Raw genomic sequence first — 19835 nt, 5'->3', positions numbered from 1 at the left:
CATAATACAGCAGAGACATGAAAACTCTTAAAGTTTAAACTAAGACTTAGTTTATTCTTCAGACAAACTTGTTATATAAAGCTAACAGGTTCCAGAAAAAAACATAAATCAAAATAATATTCACTAAACTGAATTCCATTTAAAAGACACAGGGAAATACTAAAACAGTCTAACACAGAAAACACCTTTACTTATGTTAAGTGTCCTAGTAGCATTGAAACAATTAAAAAAAATAGTAATTGTATGTACAGCTTTTTGAGAGAAGAACTGGAGAGTAATGGATAAAACCTACTGCTGCTAAAGGCAAATTTTGAAGTTTAAAAATGTTTGACATGGAGCTTGGACTGAAAATATGAACCATCAGTCAGAAAATTCCTTTTTCCTATTGCCTATGTTAATTCTTTGTGATGCATCAAATGTGCTGTCAATAATATTGTTCTAGATTTTTTTTTAACTTTTTTCCCTACTGGTAACCAAAAAATTGCTACAGTGAGAATATAGTTGATAAGAGATTGCTACAGGCAATAACGGAAAATAAGTCACATATTTGTTGAAATGCTGGAATTTCTCCATGAATGGTCCCCAGATGTTAGCGCTCTCACACAAGGTCAGATGGAAATGCCTCTTCATCCCCAACTGCACAGAACTGAAATGCCCGCAGGGAAAGCCAGTCTGTCCTGCATAAGCATGAGGGAGCAGGCACTGTGTGTTTGCACAGATCAGGTCTGACTGGTCATAGCAAAATCCTGAGCCTGTTCCAAGCATGTGCCAGCATGGGTGATCACAGTAGCGACATTCTACTAGGACATACAGAGCTCCCCTTGTTTGAAATCTATGACTTTTCACTGCTAAAAGAGAAGATAATCAGTCAGCTTGTTTCCTTAGTTGTCTCTACCTATGAATTAAATGTGATGAGAAATCTTTTATTGTACTGGACAATTTAAAGAACATGGCTCTGTGATAACATAAAGTTTACACTTAGAATCGAGAAATCCAAGCAGATAAGAATGTGGAACTGAAAATTACCACAGTGATCATTAAATCAAATTTTCGATGGACTTAACCATAAAAATACTGCCTAATCTAGTAAAGGCTACAAAAAACCACACACACATCATGAAAAATACTGCACCCGAAGAAAAAAAGTTTCCTCATTTGGTCAAAGAAGACCAAAAGAACACCTGGTATTTCACTAATCAATTCATAAAGCTGCTGCAAAAAGTATTTTGCAGCTTAGCTCATTTTCTGGCCCAAGATAATCACAAGGACTTTCACATCTTGATGTGTCATATGATAGTAGTTCATCTTCAGTCTACCTGTGAGGTGAGCATAATTTACAGGCAACAGATAAAACTGAAGTTTTTGTAAATGGATTCCCATAGCAGTAAGCCAGAATTGGCATACAGTGTTCATCTGTGACCATGAGAAAAAAGACAAAACCAATATGCCAACTTTCCATCAATATCACTCCTGAAATAAGAACAGAAGATGCACCACTAACAAGAAACTTATTCCCTGAAATAATTATGAGGGATATGTTTGGAATAGAATATGGTTAAGATTGGTGACTATTTCACTGTCATTTCACAGTGCAGTTGGAAAACAAAGCAATTTTAAAAACTGCAGTAAAATTTTACAGGCTTTTAATATTCTTCTTTTACATGGTATATTTTTATGGTCAAGATACTTATCCTTTAAGTGAAAAGCTAATAAATTCTCCAAAAGCCACTTCATCATATATTATCAATACTGACTGGCAACGTACTGAAAACTTTAGCATAATATACATCACCAAAAATATCTACTAATTTTTAAAGACTCTGGCACTCAAGTATCAGTAAGAGTATGAACATTTCTTTTGTTGTATCATTGCTGTAGGGATAAATCATTGGAAGCACTGCAAAATTAATCTTAGGTCTTTTTACTGCAAATGTTCATTTTTATTCATCAATAAACAATTCAGGGAAATTTGGAACCAGCCATGAAGAGATTATAAAAGGAAGGTTTGTTTCCCCCCCAAAAATTAGAGCTGGATTCTAGAGGTAGAAAAACATCCTGTTTTTTAGATGCAGTTTAAGATAGAGTTTTCTACATGAATTACTGGCACTAATAACTTTCATTTTCCACCCACAGCACTGAAGTACACCCATGATTTTAAAGATATCTATCTGGACCAGGCCTATTCTGAAAGTATCCTCATGATACCAGGAGTTCCATAAAGAACCTGTTACTCTTTCTTTCAAACATCTGCATCACCCTCACACAACTACCATGTAAGTTTAATAGTGAGGAAATTGTTCAAACCAAATTGAAGTTTGCAAAACTAAGGTCAGTTTTGAGGTCATTTAAGAGTGACTCAGACTTCTAAAGTGAACCAGCAAGTCTTTAAAAAAGGACCTCCTAAAAAGGTACAAATGAACCCTGTGCTACCAACTTCTACCCCACAACACTCCTGTTGCATATATGTGCTACCTTATCACAAATTTAATATCAGTCTTATGCAAGTAGCATCTCAAGTATAGTTTCAGCAGCAGATCACTTCCAGCTTTTCCTTCCTGCCCAGCTATGAGGCAGCACAGCAGTGCTGATGCTGAGGTATTTTTATTCTTTTTTGGTCTACAGCTCTTTGGATACCACAGTTGCCTTTGTAAGAAACAGACTTTTCCAAGCTATGCTGATAGATACAGAGGACCAACTCATAGCTGCTCTCTCAAGAATTACTGGAGAAAACATGTTTTCTAAAGGAAACACATTTAATGATCAATGACTTCAGTCAAATGCCTGTTTACAAATAAAACACTCAAAAATATTTTTAATAACTTTCACAGCTCCTGGAGGACATCTAACTGGCAGAGATTGAAAGGAAAGTACTCATTAAACCCTTACCAGGTACCTAATCTAAGCACTTTTGCATCATTAGCTCAGACAGCTAACGCCTGATGCACAGAAGGTCAGTGTTGTGGTGAAATCTGGTGTGATTGCTGAGATGCAGTGTGAACATATGTGCTGAGAATTGAACAGATACAAACAGGGTAACACAATGCTCTGATGAAATAAAACCAGCAAGTCCTCTGCTTCTGTTCCAAGAATGGGTACAGGATTGCTGAATTGATTCCTATCTGCTTCTGGTAACTACATCACATTTCTCAGGGTAAACAAATTCCATATAAAAGTGACCTTTTGCTCTGATTTTTTCTGACTGGAAGGCTGTTCCAATTTCTCATTTTTTCAGTAGTTGGAATGTTCTGCTCTCTAACATACATTTATTTCTTGCCAGTCCTTATGTCAAAATAAAAGTGCTTAAAGTGGGCAACAAGGTAGTTTTAAAAATGTTCTAGAAATAAGAAAAATGCTCAAATTCAAATTACTACTGCCTAAAGCCCTAAGCATTTCTTCAGTGACAATTTCCACAGTCTTTCCAAAAAAACCCACATCATTTATAAATTTGTATTACCTATTTAGACAAGACAGGCATGTCTTCAAAATTACGAAAGGCTGGACTCACAATGTCAACGTGAATTGTCAACATTAATTTTGTTTTTTTCTGAACACTTACCTTTGTTCATAACAAAATACTTTGTCTCATAAGAACAATAAACAGGACCATGCGAATCTACACTTGGATAAAACAAATGCAGACAGCTTGAAACAGTTTAGGCAGTCATAATTTACCAAGACCACAATGTTTCACTATGTACCAATAGAGTTTTAACAACTGACTTCTGGGGCTTTCTTGAGAAAAGGTTTAAAAGCCTGTCATTTGATTGATTTGACTTACTAGTCTTTTTATCTTAGTTGAAATTACCTGAAAACTGTTAAAAACCACCATCAAACCTTGTTACATATGGTTTCATCTGTCTGTTAAAAACCAACAAACCTTGTTACATATGGTTTCATCCGTTTTTCTCTTTCTCTTCTCACCAGGTACCCTCTCAAAAAGCCTGTAAAGTTTATTTCAATCAGCTTCTGTTAGTTTGAGTTTTTTTTAATGTCTGACTAGAATTTTTCCTTTGCTTATCACACAGACTGCCAACACAACACAGTGAGGTGTTTGTTTCATAAAGCAGTATTTTTGAAAAAGAAAGTGGTTTTCAGACAGGTATGAAAGGAAAACAAAGACAGTCTGTCACAAGCCTCAGATACAGCAATAGCAGGGTGGCTGGAAATGACTCCATAGTGAGAGGATTAGCAAGGTCTCAATATCTCTAGAGTCCGTCTCAGGCTCAAAGCTTCTCTACCCGACACACACAGAGAACTTAATCACATCAGCTGGCATCTTACCCTCAGCCGAACATGAGCTGTTAGAACTGAGTTCAGATATTTCAAACGTTCACTGCGTCTCCCTTTGGGGAAGAAGTCACATACCCAAAACAGCATCTCATGTTTTCCATTAAACCACAGCTTTTCATCTTTCCTCACAGCTCTGGAACTTGGAACAGCTCCCTCAGGAGACAGCTGCTCTTTTTCTGCCTCTCATCACTGCTGTCCCAGTAGCTCCTACATTACAGCCTTACAGCGAGGGCAGCCAGTGCCCCAGGAGACCTGACTGTCCTGGAAGACTGCCAATTCACCCAGCACTGTTTCTGCAAAGTCCATTTCAGTTTCTTTTAGACAACCCTATCTCAGAACAGAAATTTCCACTCAGGGGAGGAATAAAGTTTATGGGATACACCAGTTCTCTTTATCAAATGGGAGTGGTCTTATGGTACCTGTTTGGGCAAGATAAACAAATGCAATTAATTAACTTCTTTCACACCTAAACTAAACTATTTATCCAAAACATTTGAACACTGCAGGTCAAAGAAAAGGCAATTTTCTTCAGCAAAACCTGCTGTAGCTTTCAGAGCTTCAGAAACCATTAAAGGAAATGTCCATGAGCATTTAAAAACTGTCAGACTTCCTGAATTTATCACTTGCTACCAAGTTCCTCCTACAGTAAACAAATATTTGAATCTTGAAGATAATTATCAACCCTGCATCCTGAGCCAATCCTGCAGCTACCAAAGCAACTCCAAGCTGAGACTCAAGTTAGCTTTTTCTCTTACTAAACACACACACACATCTTCACATACAAATCCTTTCAGCAAAAAGTGTGCTAAAAGTATTTGTTCTAATTAAACAAAAAGTACTGCATGGGAAAGAATCTGACCATCTTCAAAAGCAGATTTGCTGGTAGCTGTCAGGTCCAAAATATTTTGAAACATGGAGCACTATTCAGGGCTTTCTTTCAGAAAAGAGTTCTGATAGAAATGTGTTTGGTAGGAACAGTCCTGGATTCCAATTATTTTCCTTTCACTTTCAGACCAGAAATCTGAAAATTGCCTCCCTCACCCCTTCAGACATCATGCCTGAGCCAGTTGTAGATATCTCAGACAAGATACTACAAGAATATCTATTTGCTCTATGTGGAAGTTGTACTTACCAATGACACTGACAGAAAAGGGAGTGCCTTTAGCCTAGTGTTTACTATGAAACAGAAAATGGCCTTAAGCTTTTTATCTCCTTTTCCATTTGACTTCTTAAACCCCTACACTCTTTCTTTGCTATTCCAGGCTTGGCTTTGACTAGAAATTCCATTTTGGACCAGAGAAAACACTTCCCATCATGTCTGGTATGTACATTCCTAAAAAGGAGGACTGGTTTCAACTAATTAACATTCTCTAATGGAATAGCTGCTTTGCCAGAGGATTCATGATCAGCTCTAATTTGACTTCTAAGTAATTATTAGAGCAGCATGACAGCAATTACATTAGCTGTGAATGCAGCATTTCCCAAAAAGAGGGCAATAAATTAAAGACTGATATAGCAAAAAAATGACAAGACCTGGCAGGGCTTGAAAGTTGCTGCTTCATGTTGCATTTCCCAGAAGACACTGACTTGGAAGGAAGGGCTGTTCTGATTTCAGTCCCCTCTCTGTTTCTTATACAGCTCTCAAGTGGGACAAAAGGAAGAATTATTTTCAGACAACAGAAAAAACTGATTTCAGAAACCTACTCCTCACACTTTATTTTAGGCTAAAGCATCTTAGGAGTCAATTTTTTCACAGGAAAGCCACAGAGCATCTTTAAAACAGTAAAGTTCACAAGTAGGCAGGGGATATGCAGTTTGGTTGTTAGACTGACGACATGTCTTTCCTTTAGATTCTGTATCATGCAAGCAGTTACCCTCAAATCCAAGTCAATGCCCTATTTGAGTCAAGCCTAACATATGTGGCAGGACTAAACATTACACTTACTCAGCAAGCCTTTGGACAACTGTCACACAAGAGGCTTCATAGCCTGTGTTTACTCTTTCCACTGCTGAAAAAGCCCAGGCTCAACTCCTGTTGGAGCCTGAATTAAGAATAATAATTATCACAAGACCAAATGGTTAGGCATTTTCTTAACTCTAAATTTACAGAATAATGAAACACCAAAATACTTCTTTCCCACACAAAATCTGAATTAAACAGTCCCTAAAAGCTATTGTGGGCGTTACAGGAGAAAGACAGATACTGGAAAATTATCTACTGCAATGCCCTGTCACCACTCTCTCCCCACTATATGCTAAATTAAATCAGAACTGAGAAATCTCCAGATTAAAGCAACCAATGTAACAAAAAACATCAAGTCTTAAGTTCTGCCTATCTAAAAAGTAGATAAATAAGTACTTTTCTGAAGTAATTCCTTCATTTTTTTTTGTTATTATGTCTCCTGTAGGGATTCCAATTTTAGGTTATAAACAACGATTCCTAATGGCAGACCTTCCAGTTGCTGCTTCACATTTTAACAGTTGCTTTCTTAGATCTTTTGTAGAATCAATACAGTACACACTGTAGAAATATGGCTTCAAGTAACATATTCTGACAACATGGGGGGGGTTTCCTCCAAAACTCAGCGTCTATTCCTTCTTGAAACAGGCTTCTTTTCTTTCAAAGGAGAGCTATGAAAGTCTCAGAGAAAAGTGAATGGACTGGGTGATCTAAAACACACATGCATATGAGTACATTTTTCTAGACTTATAATCCTGCTTCTAGAAAGAAATTTGACAGGCTCAAGTGATATATCACTCTCTAATGAGAACTGAGCTATAATATACCGTCACTGAACAAGGCAAACCAAGGTCAGCAGCTAAGTTTTAAAAAATTTTCAGAGGGTAAGTTAGTTTTAAAATTCAGGGCTTCTTAACCCGCAAGAGAACAGTAGCAAATGAAAATTTAGACATTTACACAGCTTTAAAAACATCATGTCTAGTCCCAGCACAAATTAAACTTAAGAGCTATGGACTCTTGTTACAATGATGGTCGAAAGATCATTTATTACTAGCATTTTACTTATAAAAGGGTAAAGACAGGAGAAGGGAGATGAGAAATTCCCTGGTCAAATGCTTTACACTTTTACAGAAGGATTTATCTTTTATTTTGCCTTGTAATTAGCAGGATTACTTTGGTCTCTAGCTGGTGGTGACACTTCATTTTCCACTAAGCTTTAGCTGATTAACAACCACAAAAAACATATATGATAAGTGGATTTAAATGCCAAAGGTGACAAAACTAACAGACTGGGGCCTGTTCCAAAATACAAATTTGCAAGAGAGGCAAATGAATAAACAAATAAATTTATATTAATCAATGTCTAGCACAGCAGGGTTCATGATCAATCTAATTTCGTATTTTTAAAGCTTTCTTCCTATCAAATGTAACAAGATTTAGGAAGTCCCACAATGTGTCTTCATTCATTTTGAACATGGAAAAACTGAAAGCTAAACCACACTATTAATTCACAGAATTATGCCAGAATTTAATCCCAAGCTAAATGGAGACACTTCAAAATACATTTTTTAGTTTAGTTCCAAACAATAAACACAAAAAATTATTTTCTCATGGCTCTAGCACTGACTCCTTTGATATGCTGATAGAATGCCTCTTCTGTGCAAGTGTTATCTATACACACAAACTAAGGTGTGCATTGAGCAAGCAACTTTGTCAGTATGGACATTTCAACTATTCAAAATTCCTTGAAATGTGGAAGATACTAGCAACCCTGGAACTTGGCCAGGTCAAGCACTGAACACAGTCCATTTTCAATACCAAGCCCTTAAGCTGTTTCCTGAAACAGGATGCATTTGTATACATAGTGATTGTATTTTACAACAAAAATGCTTACCAAAAAAAAAAAAAAAAAAAAAAAAAAAAAAAAAAAAAATTCCCACCCTTCCATACTTTGGCCAACTCCATTTGTGTTTCTTTCAGGGATGTAACAGCATGATAACAAAAAAAGCATGATAAAAAAAAAAAAGAAAATTACACAAAATATAAAGTCAAGTCAAGGCAGAATTTTAATTCTAAGTGCAAATAATTCAAAGAATCACTATCATCACATTTTTCGTAGCAGATGACAAAAAAAACCAAAAACAAAACAAAATGGCCACTTCTTTTCCTTGATGGTAACTACAGCATAAAACACAAACCCATCATTGTAATCAAGTAGTTCTCAGCAAAAACTCATCCTAATTTCTGGTTTACAATGGAATAATTGGAACCAATCTGTTTTGATAAAATAGCAATCCATCCCACAACCAAAGAACAGTTTGATTTATCTCTCAGAGAGTTTGCTGAGAAAAACTAAGAATTTGTGGTGCACTGCAAATTAAAATATGTCATTTGTGTACAGCTGCAACAAATTTGCACTACTTAGAAAAGGGGAATATACTGCTATACCATCTTATGTTATAAAAGCTTGGAGAAATTAATGACTTGTTTAGATATGAGTTTATTTAAGGCCCTAATTTACTGCCTATAATTAATATTTCCAGGTCAATTTCTTCTGCTTCCTGTTTTTAACATTAAACTAGATATAACAGGAATCAAGGTGCTTTCTAGCTAAAAAGTGTATAATAAACTTTGGCAAACTAGAAAAAAATAAATTAATTTAAGCAGTCTTAACTGCTAAAGAAGGCTACCTGAGCATTCCATGACTTGTGGCACCCACACCATTCAAGACAATATATAAAGCTCAAAGAACTTAATTTATGTGTGCAAGCTGACTGTAAACAAGTATCTCAATGGGCTTGCTTGTCTTCAACAAAAGAAGAATCAAGGTGTTACAGCTCTAATAGAAGTTCTTGTCAATAATTTCTTTGACTGTGTGGATGATGTGGAAGAGGGGAGATGGCTTTAATTCAAAAGTACTTCTCTATCAAGAAGTTTAGATTGATGTTTCAGCTACCAATAGATAGTATTAAATTCAGAGGATTGGCACCCATGAACAGAGGGGACTATCCTTAAAAATTATTTTTCTAAAACTATTCTACCCAGACTAGGAGTTTTGGTGGTTTTATTTTGTAATGTTCCACTCTTACAACACTTTCCATATTACAGAATTCTTCTGTGGTTCCTCTTCTCACCTTCCATCACATTTATAAAATGAAAGTCTATTTACACACACAAGCCACATCACCAAAGCTTGGTTTGAAACAATACAACCACAGGTTATGTCTGAATCTGAAAGCAGTTTTTGCCTCCTCAACGTAAGATTTATGGCCCAGTGAAGAAAGAAAACTCTTTCTGGCTCTCAATACCTTAAGCTGATTAAATAATTGAAAAGGTAACTTTTACTTTTACCGTTGCCACTATCTTAAGCTCAAGTTTGATTTATAATTTTGTCATCTTTATTTCTGTATCACCGTTTATGTATGTTTTTAAAGAGATATGCAAATAGAATACCAGATTATGAAGTTACCTAAACTATTTGCTATCAAAAGATTCCAGAACTTGTGGAAACTAAAGTCCTGATTTTCTAAGTTTTTTCCTGTACTTTCTATAAACTGGATGCTAAATAATGCCAATTTAGCAGAATGTAGTCAATATTAGTCTTGTTAGTCTTCAGGACAGTCTCCCAAGGTAACAGTATTCAAAAAGATAACTAAATGGGTGCACTGAGAGTCACCATTTGTCCCGCATCTACTACTGTGTTAGCAAAGAAATTGTTAGGTAATGGCTAAGTTAAAGGGTCTTGTTGCTGAAAGACTGCTTCAAGTGTTTCACAGAAATATTTAAATGGTTAGACTTACCACACAAAGCCCTAAGAATTGATATTGACCCTATTCCTGTGACACACCTTACGAAGAACAGGGAGCTCCTATGAAGATCAAGCACAGATTTGACAAGTCTTCCAAGAAGTTTACATTTGTTTCGCAATACTCTTTTCAAGCATTTGACAGAAATAGTCTTATGTGAATTTTTCCCTGTTAACTATTTTTTCTACACATTTCATTAAGTGACAGGACAGCTTACCAATAATTATTACCATACATCAAATATCAAATAGTGTGCTAAGCAAAGCTATATATATGCATGTATATGTTTACTATTAAAACTTTTTAATTACATGTCATAGTACATCTGCACACAGTATTCAGATCAGGAGGACCTTTAATGTCATTTCAACATGACACAGAAAGGAAACTGTAGAATGAAGTCACTGTTATCAATCCTCTTCAGAGCTAGATTCATCTTCTTGGTCAGAGAGCTCAGCAACAGGAAAGCGCAGGATAGCTGCCACCCCTGTCAGCTGGCCCAGCTGCTCTCCAGACACATGGAGGCTGGAGAAAATGCGTACTGTGCCCATGTTCTCCCGTACGCTATCTACCAATTTAACATATCGGGCACGAGTAGCCACATCCTGGTGCCGAAAAAGCTCATCACTGATCAGTAGGGTATCAATGGCCATGGCTTCATTGGCCTTTTCCACATGTTTCAGGCCATAAAAAGCCCGGTCAGGCTCATGCTGCAGCATTTTATAGAAGTCATCTAAGGCTTTGACCTCACCAGCTGCCTTAGTGTCAGAAAGACGGCTAGTTACAGCTGGGTCGCAGAGTGCTTCCTTCAGTGCGTATTTATGTCCTGAGGAAGAGTGGACCTAAAGTGAAAACAAAGTCAAAGGTTTGGTGTTTTTGAAGAAAAAAGATGATTTTCTTTATTAACCAATCACAAACACCCTCCATGATATGTAGTATTAATCTTGATAATTATTTGGGGAACTTATGTCCTTCTTGAAACACATGATTCTTTTCTTAATCTCTCCTGCAACACAAAGCCTATACCAAATCCCTCAAACTGCCTTTCAAGCAGAACAAGAAAATCGTCTCTCTTACTCAAATGCTGGATTAAATATACAAGCTCAACAGTTCCCAAGGTAAGGCTGCTTGAAACTACCAAGAAACTAAAATCTAAGCCAAAGTCTCTTTTTTAAAGCATTCAAGAAAAGGAAGGACCCTCAACACTGCAGGCATACAGTGTAAAAGCATCAACTCTGTGCAATTATTATGGTTGCAAAGCTACTTCTCTCTGTTATCACTCTGTCACACATGGAAAAGTAGGGATCTTGGTGCACTGGGTCTCACTTCACTATCCCTACCCCCAGTTCACCCCAGGTCTACTCTAACCTAAAAATAATACAAGTATCCTTATGAAAACCTATTTTAGGCTTTGAATATGACTATTTCAGTATAAGGCCAAACCCCCACCCACGCAATCAATGAGATGACTAAGAAACAAGGAAAAAAGCACAGCCTTTAACTATGTGGTACAAAACTAACAACAAAATTCTACTTAATTTTGATAACACAAAATTAATTGACCTATACCACATCCAGGTACTTTTAAAAAAAATCTTTAGAAAGTTGTTATTAAACATGCATGCTATACAGTGTGACAAAGTAACAGTGCAAAGTACTTTCTAACTTGTACTTCACACTTAATTGAAGAGTAAATATGCCTTTACAGGGAGTTTGAAATATCTAACACTTTCTCTACTCCACACAAAGGTATCCTAGGTGGGAACCATCCTTGTACTATGCGCAACTCGTTTATAGTTTGGGAGGCATAAGAATAATTTCCTCATGATGCTCAGTCAGAAGTTTATTTTCTTTAGTGACTTATTTCCCATGTAACTACCTTTTACTGTCATACAAAATTCTTAAGCCTCTTTTTACCTACTCTGGAAACTGCTTAGATCCTTACCTGTAGGAACTTGGACCTGTTCTCCAGCAGAAGTTTGTTGTCAGTCTTGACTGCCTGCTGGAACATGTAGTCACAAAACTGCTCCCGCACGAAGCCTGGGCTAGCCACCAGTACACACTTCACCACCTCAAAGTTGATATGCCTCTGGATGGCTTGCACCACCTGCTCGTAAAACCTCTCCAGCGCCCGGTCGTGCTGACTGCAGTTCCCTTTCCGCTTGCGGGGGATGTTCACCTCCACCTTGGCACGAGTAAGCGTCATGCTCGGGGTGACCAGGCAGACGTGAGCCAACCCCTCCTGCATGACCACGGCCGCCACATCGGCGCTCCAGGCCGGGTCGCAGGCCTGCTCGATGCGTTCCAGCACCACGCTGTCCCACTGCTTCTTCGCCAGGGTGAACTGACGGTTGGGCTTCAGCTCGATGGTGTGGTAGGCGCCCATCTTCACATACTCGTTCTCTTCGATGTTCGTGCCCTTAACCCGCAGCTGGCAGGCTTGTGAGTCGAAGTCGATGGTCTCCACGCAGAGGGTGAGGGTGGTGCGGATGCGGTTGCTGCCCACGCTGCCCGTGGACGACTCGGTCTGAACCTTGCGGATGGTGGAGGCGCGCAGGCTGTCACCCACCTGCAGCAGGTTGTAGGTGTGCCACATGTCCTCAGGCTCCTCGGGGATCAGCGTCACCTGCCCCGCATTATCCTTCTCCAGGTCCTTCCTCACCAGCTTCATCCTGTGCCGCGGCGGCAGCGGGCGGCAGGCCTGCCCCGGGAGGGAAAGCTGAGGGCTGGAGCCGGCGGGACCGCACACTCCCGGACGGACAGACGGACACACGAGCGGCCTTGCCGCAGCCCCCCAGCCCCGCGCTCCGGAGCGCGCTCGCCGCTGGCTCCAACGCGCACGCGCAGCGTCCCCGGCCGGCCCACGGCGCACGCGCACAGACCCCGCTGCCTCCTGAGGCTCCGCCGGGGCGCGCCCCGCCCCGCCCCATTCGGTCACCGTAGGCACGGCGCATGCGCGAGGCGCCGCGCGCGGGTAGCCGGGCGGCGCGTCCCGGGGCTGCGTCCTGCGGAAGGAAAAGTGCCGGGGGGGTGTGAGGGTGGGGGACTGGGAAGCAGCCGCGCTGCTGCCGGGTGCTGCGAGCACTGGAAGTTGGCTCCTGTCTCGCCGGGAGGGGGTCGCCCCGGCGTTCGTCATTCCCATCCAGCGCTTCACAGCGGCGGTCCAAACTCCTGAAGTCTCCTAACACCGTGCCACATGTTTCAAAACACGAAAGGAGAATACCAAACCAAAACCAAACGGCCAAAGCCAAGCAGTTGTGGAAACTTACAGGCACAGATGGCAAAAGAGGCGAGAGGTACAGTCCCGTGGTTCAGAGAGCGTCAAGGAGCCAGGGGACCGCAGAGCCACCCCCAGCGGCCGCCGCCGCCTGACTGAGGCGGAGCGAGGCGGCCGTCACCCATGGAAATGAAAACCAGCCGCAGGCAGCCTCAGAACATGACCTCTTACTTGGCCGCCGCTCTTAAACTGAATTCCGGTTTAAAAGGTTTTGGTTAAATTTGCAAGTTACACTTCAGCCAGTACTGAACCTTGACCGGCTTAAAAGGTTTTGGTTAAATTTGCAAGTTACACTTCAGCCAGTTCTGAACCTTGACCGGCTTCCTTCCAGTTCTGACATGCTAGGGAGGCAGATGAGCACGTTTCAAACGAAGCTGGATGTTCACATAGAGAAATAAGATGCCTTGCTAAAACACATATCTGTTCAATGACACTGCAAAGAAAATGGACCTGAACCATCACTACACAGCTGAATTTGCAGCCTAAACGAATTTAGCAAGCCAGAAATAATAAAGAATTGTATTGCTATACAAGAAGGGAGGAATAATGGAGAAGAAGAGAAGGCTGAGACCTCATAGCAACCTTCCAGTATCTGACAGGGAAGAGGGAAACTGGAGAGGGATTCTTCATCAGGAACTGTAGTGACAAGACAATAAGTAATGGGTACAAACTGAAAGAGGGGAAATTTAAGTTACATAACAGGAAGAAATCTTTCTTTTGAGGGTGGTTACACATTAGAATAGTGCCTAACACCTGGTTGCCCAGCGAGGCTGTGGTTTCCCCAACCCTGGTACTCATTGGAAAAGGCCTTGAGAAGGCTGGGAATTGTCTAATGGGAATTGTCCCTGGGTGAGTTGGGACTAGATGATCTTTAATGTCCATTCCAACCCCTTAAAAATCTATAATTCTATGATTCTGATTTCTGTAGCTAATTTTTGAAACAGCGTACAACACTAAAAGCTCCATTAAACTATGAATGCTGCAAATTTAGAACAAGGGAAAGAATGAAGAATAGAAAAAAAAATGCTTGCATGAGAAATGATTAAATAAAAATAAGTTGGAAAGGTCAGCACACTAATATGCCATACTAAGTGTGTCAGGGCAGTTGCAGTAGATAAGTTTGAAATGATTACACACTCGGTCTAATAACAGAAAAGCATTATGGCATCTTCTTACAGATGAGAAGGTGGTCACAAGGAAGTTTCTGGTTTATATTAGCTATTTTTTTTAATAAAAAACCAACTCACTGTGATTATGGAGTTTGCTGACTTGGAAAGGCTTTGGAGTCAAGAATTTGATGAGATACAAGGCTACTGTGAGCAAAAATAATCCCATATCTCCCATTATGGTGTACCTATAAATTTCTCTGAAGTATCTAGGTCTAGTCAGTTGTGACAGGACAGTGAACTCAGATTTGGCCCAGTAATGTGCGTTCCTTTTCCCTAAGCTTGATACTGGTGTAAAAACAACTTTATCAGATATTACATAATAGGATTTATTTATCAGACCTCAGAATGTCTTCCTGTGAGTACACATGCTTAACTCTGTTAGCATGAATTGTTTCACAGAATCAAGCAGGACCACCCAAGGGAATATAACATAAGCACATGTGTAAGTAACTGTTTGTTTAACTTGTACATACTAATAATTTTGCACTAGCATACATTCAACTTTACTTTCAGAGTTCTTTTCACTTATCTATATAAATGCTGAATGGAGAATTTTTGGCAAATTTTCTTTACATTCTTTGCAACTATAAAATTCCAAATGTTGACCTCATGCTATTCTTTCAAGAAAAAAATAGTTATGGTGCATATTTAACTTCCTCATTAAAATGTATTTTACTTTTTATTCTTTTACAGCTGTGTATTTACAAACTTTTCTGTGCTTATTCATTCCAGTCAAACTTTTACAAGCAGCTTCATAACCCTGGAGATGCAGTATATTCTAGATAAATGTTGCAAGTTGGCATTCAGTATCATCCAATAGAAAATAAACATTCAATTCAGGAAAATAAGTGACTTGCTGCATAAAAAAACCCCACAATAATACACATGCGTGCATACACACACCCCACCTCACACACCCCAAAAGCAAAAACTCAGAAAAAGCAAACAAAACCGCAACCAAAGAAGAAAGACCAACTTTGAAACAAAGTTGCCACTCAAAATATTCAACTGACTGTTGTAGAAAGAGTCATTTTGATATGGGCCTTTTCTCAAACAGCAAGTTTTAAGATTTATAGAGTTGTGAACAGTGATCCACAAATATTTAGTGGTAAATGTAAACTTCAATGGATTTACCCACTATCAGCAGGACAGTTGTCAACTTAGAAAGGAAAATATTTACTAGAGATGATGCTTTGCCTACTCTGGTAAAAAAGTAAATATAGGATATTATTATTTGTTTGAGTATGTCAAAGTATGAGCAGTACAAGAAAAATATTGCAAAAAATTAAGAACCATAGTAGTTTCTAAGTTCATTCTAATTTTGCTAATGACAGGGAGAGAGATGAATTTGACCATGGTAGAGCCAAAATAAGTGGGTACTTTTAACTCTTCATACAGTTTTAACATGAAAGTTCAAAATGGCATAGGCTGTTCCTGTCTTGGTAAAAGATTGAGACTATGTATAGGTCCTAAGAGTTCTTGCAATAAATCACTTTGTAAATACAGTTTAATAGGTATTAATAATTGCAGCGATTTGGCACCCATTTTTGGATCTTCTTAAGTACAATGCAAGATAAAATGAAAATGGTGATATCATATATTCTTAGGGATTTTAGAGCCATGCTGGTTATCTAAGGATAGTATTCTGAAAATGTTTGAGACACACTTCTCTATATCTTCAATTCTTTTTCAACTACTTTATGAAGATGGGTTATGTACAGATTTTAGACAGGGAGAGGTCATTTTCATAGGAAATCTAATATCCTCCATATTATAGCCACTTTAGCCAGAATTCATGCAAACATGGTTACATTCTGGATAAGAAAAACTAATGGGAAAGAATCTCTGATGTAGGGGGAAGTCTGCTAAGAAATGTTGAGCATTATTATTGCAAGAGCAGAGAAAGATAAAAGAGACAGATGGAGAGGGAAACTTGGGAAAACATCTCTTTTCATGCTTTACCTTTGTCCTGTGGCTGTCCTGCCTGTGCAGACTCTGAACACAAAGACCGCTTCATTTTCTGCATATAGTTCTGTCTTTTTCTATTTACCTTTATCTTTTCTGTTATAAAGATGAGTACAGCAAGACCATCATCAATAAAGACAGAAAGGAGGGTACAGGCTTTGCATAACACTGTTAAGTGAAGAAGCTTTTAAAGGTAATGGAACCCTTTAAACTGACTTATTCATTCCTTAGCTGTTGAAATGTAGAGCTGGAGAAAACTTCAGTAGATCCCTAGTCAAACCACTTACATAGAGGCCAGCTGAAGTAAACTCAGCCATCCCTTATGCTGTTCATCCAACTTCATCAAAAGTCCTGGTGAAAGAGATTATGCAGGTATGGGCTTTTTTGGTAGCCTAGCAATTCTTTACCTTAAAAGTAAGAAAATTCTTCTGAATATTCCCTAAGATTTATGCATAGTCAGTTACATTGATTTTCTTTTGGCCTTTGCTGGATTTGGAGAACCAAATATTCATCAATATCTTTGGAAATCAACATATGCGATGTGGAAAGTCATGACTGAGTGCTCTCACTAAACAAAGAAACATTGACATCTGGAATAATATTCTCAGCAATAATATTTTGATAAAAAGATATATCTGAAATGTTCAACATTTTGCCCTTAGTTTTTTTCTACTAGATAGACAAGCCCAACTAATTAAGTCTTTTGTCATAGATCATTTTACTCAGCCCTTATCAGGCTTCTCAATTCTCTGTGCACTTCAGTCTGTGTGCATGTCAGACTTTCTGTGGTCAAGATTCTCAGAGGTCTCATCAAAACAAGCCGAATTAAAAAAGAACAAAAATCTATATAAGTACATGAATGTACATAGCATCTCTATGTGCCTCCTTTACTCTAGATTTTTTTTGTCTGCCAGGACATGTCAGATTATTTGCTGCTTTTTTCTTTAAAGGAAGAACGGAGTGTAATTATCTTTAAATTATTTTTAAATGTCACTATATTTCTCTTTGTGAAGAAAACCCCTTTTCCATATTTTTATGGTATTTTGACTTGTTTATGTAGAACTACTTCCCTTATTTATCAGAGACAATTTGAATCCTTTACCTGGTATCTGTAATGTCTCCTCATATTTCTAAATCTATTCTCTTTCCCACCAATCCCTTATAAAAGAAACCCCCATGACACCACCAAAAAATTAATTACCTAGCAAATCCAGATGAGACTTGAAATGTTGTCCTATCTGACAGTAAAACTTTTTTTTCATTACTGATGAATATATTATCTGTCAGCATTACCAGTGGTAATTCTGTAACTCTGAAGGGAAATTGTTGCACACTAAATTCTTGGTGTTTTACAAAGTGTCCTTCTTTGAAGGAACACAAACAAAAACAGGTTTTGGAATATGTCACTGTAATAATAATGAAGAAAGTTAAGAACAACTACTAAATATGGCATGCCAAAATACTATATTCAGATTTTTGCATTTTCCAGTATCTGTTCTGTCTTGCACAATAAGCACAGAGGGAAGAGGGGAAAATGCTAGTTTTGCCTTTTCCCCACTTGCTGCTGCCTGCATTTGGACAATTCTTATGAAATTGATTTCTTCCTCTGTTTCAGGGGAGAACTGCTTCAGGTTCACTGTGTGCTACTTGCCTGCGCAAGAGCTGCTGGGGAGTTCAATGTCCAAGTTTCCAAGCACATGAATCCCAGCATTGCCTTAGCTTCTTTCCCACTTCTAGGGCTTCCCTGATTTCAGACCCAAAATGTGACTACAGACTGACTAGCTAGGGACATTGTTACTTGCTGCATTCCTTTTTCTAGGAAACCAAGTAAGTCACTAACAATCAATGAACCCCTAAAAGGAAATATTACATATTCCATCTCCGGATGAACTCATCTTTCTGAAGTGAGTGAGTGCTTCCTCACTTCCCTTTTACCAGTCAGAAGTCTGAAAGCCGAACAGAGGAAAGCAAAAAATCTACCCTAATTAAAAAAACCCTCCAAAGCCAACCAAAAACCAAACCAACAAAATCAAATAAATTTGTTCCAAGCCAGATTCAATACAGTATGCCTTCTCAGCCATTCATCCTTATCTAGCAACCACCCCTTGCCCTCAGGTTCTAAAATTGTTTTAGGGATTAAAGTTCCCAGGGAGAAGTAAACCGAGGAGGTTCCTAACCGCCTGCGGCTGGAGGGCAGCTCCGGGAAGGGCACTCCCGAGGCAGGGATCTGGGCGGGAGGGCGCCGTCCCTTGGGTGCCAGACCCTACCAGCTTCACCCGCTTCCCGCCGGGAGCAGGGCTGCTTTAGGAACCCGAGTCTTCAGAGCAAGGCAGAGGCAAGGCTTTACTCACCTGTCAGCATCCAGTAGGAGGCAGCCATGCCTGGGCTCCTGCGAGCCGGGGCCCGGGAGCCTGGGCGGAGGGCAGGGGTGGCGGGAGCGGTCCTGCCGCCGGCGCGCCCGGCTGAGCTGTGCTGCCGGTGGCTCTCAGCGCTCTGCACCGCCCGTCCGCCTCGCAGCCGAGTTAGGCATTTCCTGTTTGTTATCCAGTCTTTACGTTGCTTCTTCGCTTTTAAGAAGAGTTTAGCTTCCTCCCACCGCACACTGTTTCCCCCCCACCCACTCCCCTAAAGGTCTCTGAGTTTTGGAAACCTCCCCGTTGAATTAGCCCGGCGTTAGGATGTACAAATAAAGCCAAATCTCCCACACTAAACACTCCCGGGGAGCGCAGCAGACCTTAAAGGGACATCTCCCCCTTCATAATTAATAAGTGTCTCCCGCCGGCCAGCCCCTGTCCCAGTAGGGCAGGAGTGAGCTGGGTGTGCTACACAGCCACCTCTCGTCTTAAGAAAAGGAGAAACACGTCGTTGAGGTAGGGGGGTGTGTTTGCTCGAGTTTAATTTCTCTGACATCACCCCTTAAAAACGCACTCTTACGGTCGGTCATTTGCCCGCAAGAGGAAGCCAGCCACCCCCTCCCCATTCTCGGAGGCTCTGGAGACACAGTAACTCTTCAGACAGTGGGCGATTCTCTCTAGTCTTTGTGTCCTCCTGTGCTTTTCTGCATAAATACCAGAGAGCTGCCTTTGCCCTCATTTATCGAACGTTTGCATGGCATGCCTTCCCACTCTCCCTGCCCCCAAAATGACTTCACTAGTAAATAACTGAATAAATAGCAAAGGTAATAATCAGCCAGACTCAGGCCCTTGAGCGGAGATTTTCAGGGTTTGTTGCACACTCAGGAAAGGAGTAGTTTTTCAGGACTTTTTGAGTTTACCAGACTGATGCTGAAGTGGAGTGGCACCCCTTCAGCAGTGTATGAATTCCCACAGTGGACCTGGTGAAAAATAATTTTATTGTTTATAAAACAA

General features: G+C 39.7%; 2 protein-coding genes across 3 annotated transcripts in view; both read right to left on the bottom strand.

Moving 5' to 3' along the window:
• The window catches only part of ITGA1 (integrin subunit alpha 1), a 71325-nt gene extending 51822 nt beyond the window's left edge, over nt 1-19503 (bottom strand). The window contains exons 1-2 of one of the 2 annotated variants that reach the window (XM_068177275.1): nt 19396-19503; nt 18819-19000 (exon numbers count right to left, since the gene is read on the bottom strand). In XM_068177275.1, coding sequence (XP_068033376.1) covers nt 18819-18846 — 28 coding nt within the window. In that variant the 5' untranslated portion in view covers nt 18847-19000; nt 19396-19503. Of the gene's footprint in view, nt 1-18818; nt 19319-19395 lie in introns of those variants that run through there. The other variant, XM_068177274.1, reaches the window with a different exon arrangement.
• Nucleotides 8301-12894, bottom strand: PELO (pelota mRNA surveillance and ribosome rescue factor). The gene is made up of 2 exons (XM_068177292.1): nt 12002-12894; nt 8301-10898 (listed from the first exon to the last, which is right to left on the bottom strand). The coding sequence occupies exons 1-2, from the start codon at nt 12725-12727 to the stop codon at nt 10467-10469; spliced, it is 1158 nt and encodes a 385-aa protein (XP_068033393.1). The 5' UTR covers nt 12728-12894; the 3' UTR covers nt 8301-10466.
• Nucleotides 19504-19835: the final 332 nt, after the last annotated feature.

Source organism: Anomalospiza imberbis, chromosome Z, assembly GCF_031753505.1.
Source record: "Anomalospiza imberbis isolate Cuckoo-Finch-1a 21T00152 chromosome Z, ASM3175350v1, whole genome shotgun sequence".
Classification (NCBI taxonomy): Eukaryota; Metazoa; Chordata; class Aves; order Passeriformes; family Viduidae; genus Anomalospiza; species Anomalospiza imberbis.
Note: the sequence above shows the minus strand (reverse complement) of the source record. Positions and strands in the feature narration are given on the sequence as shown.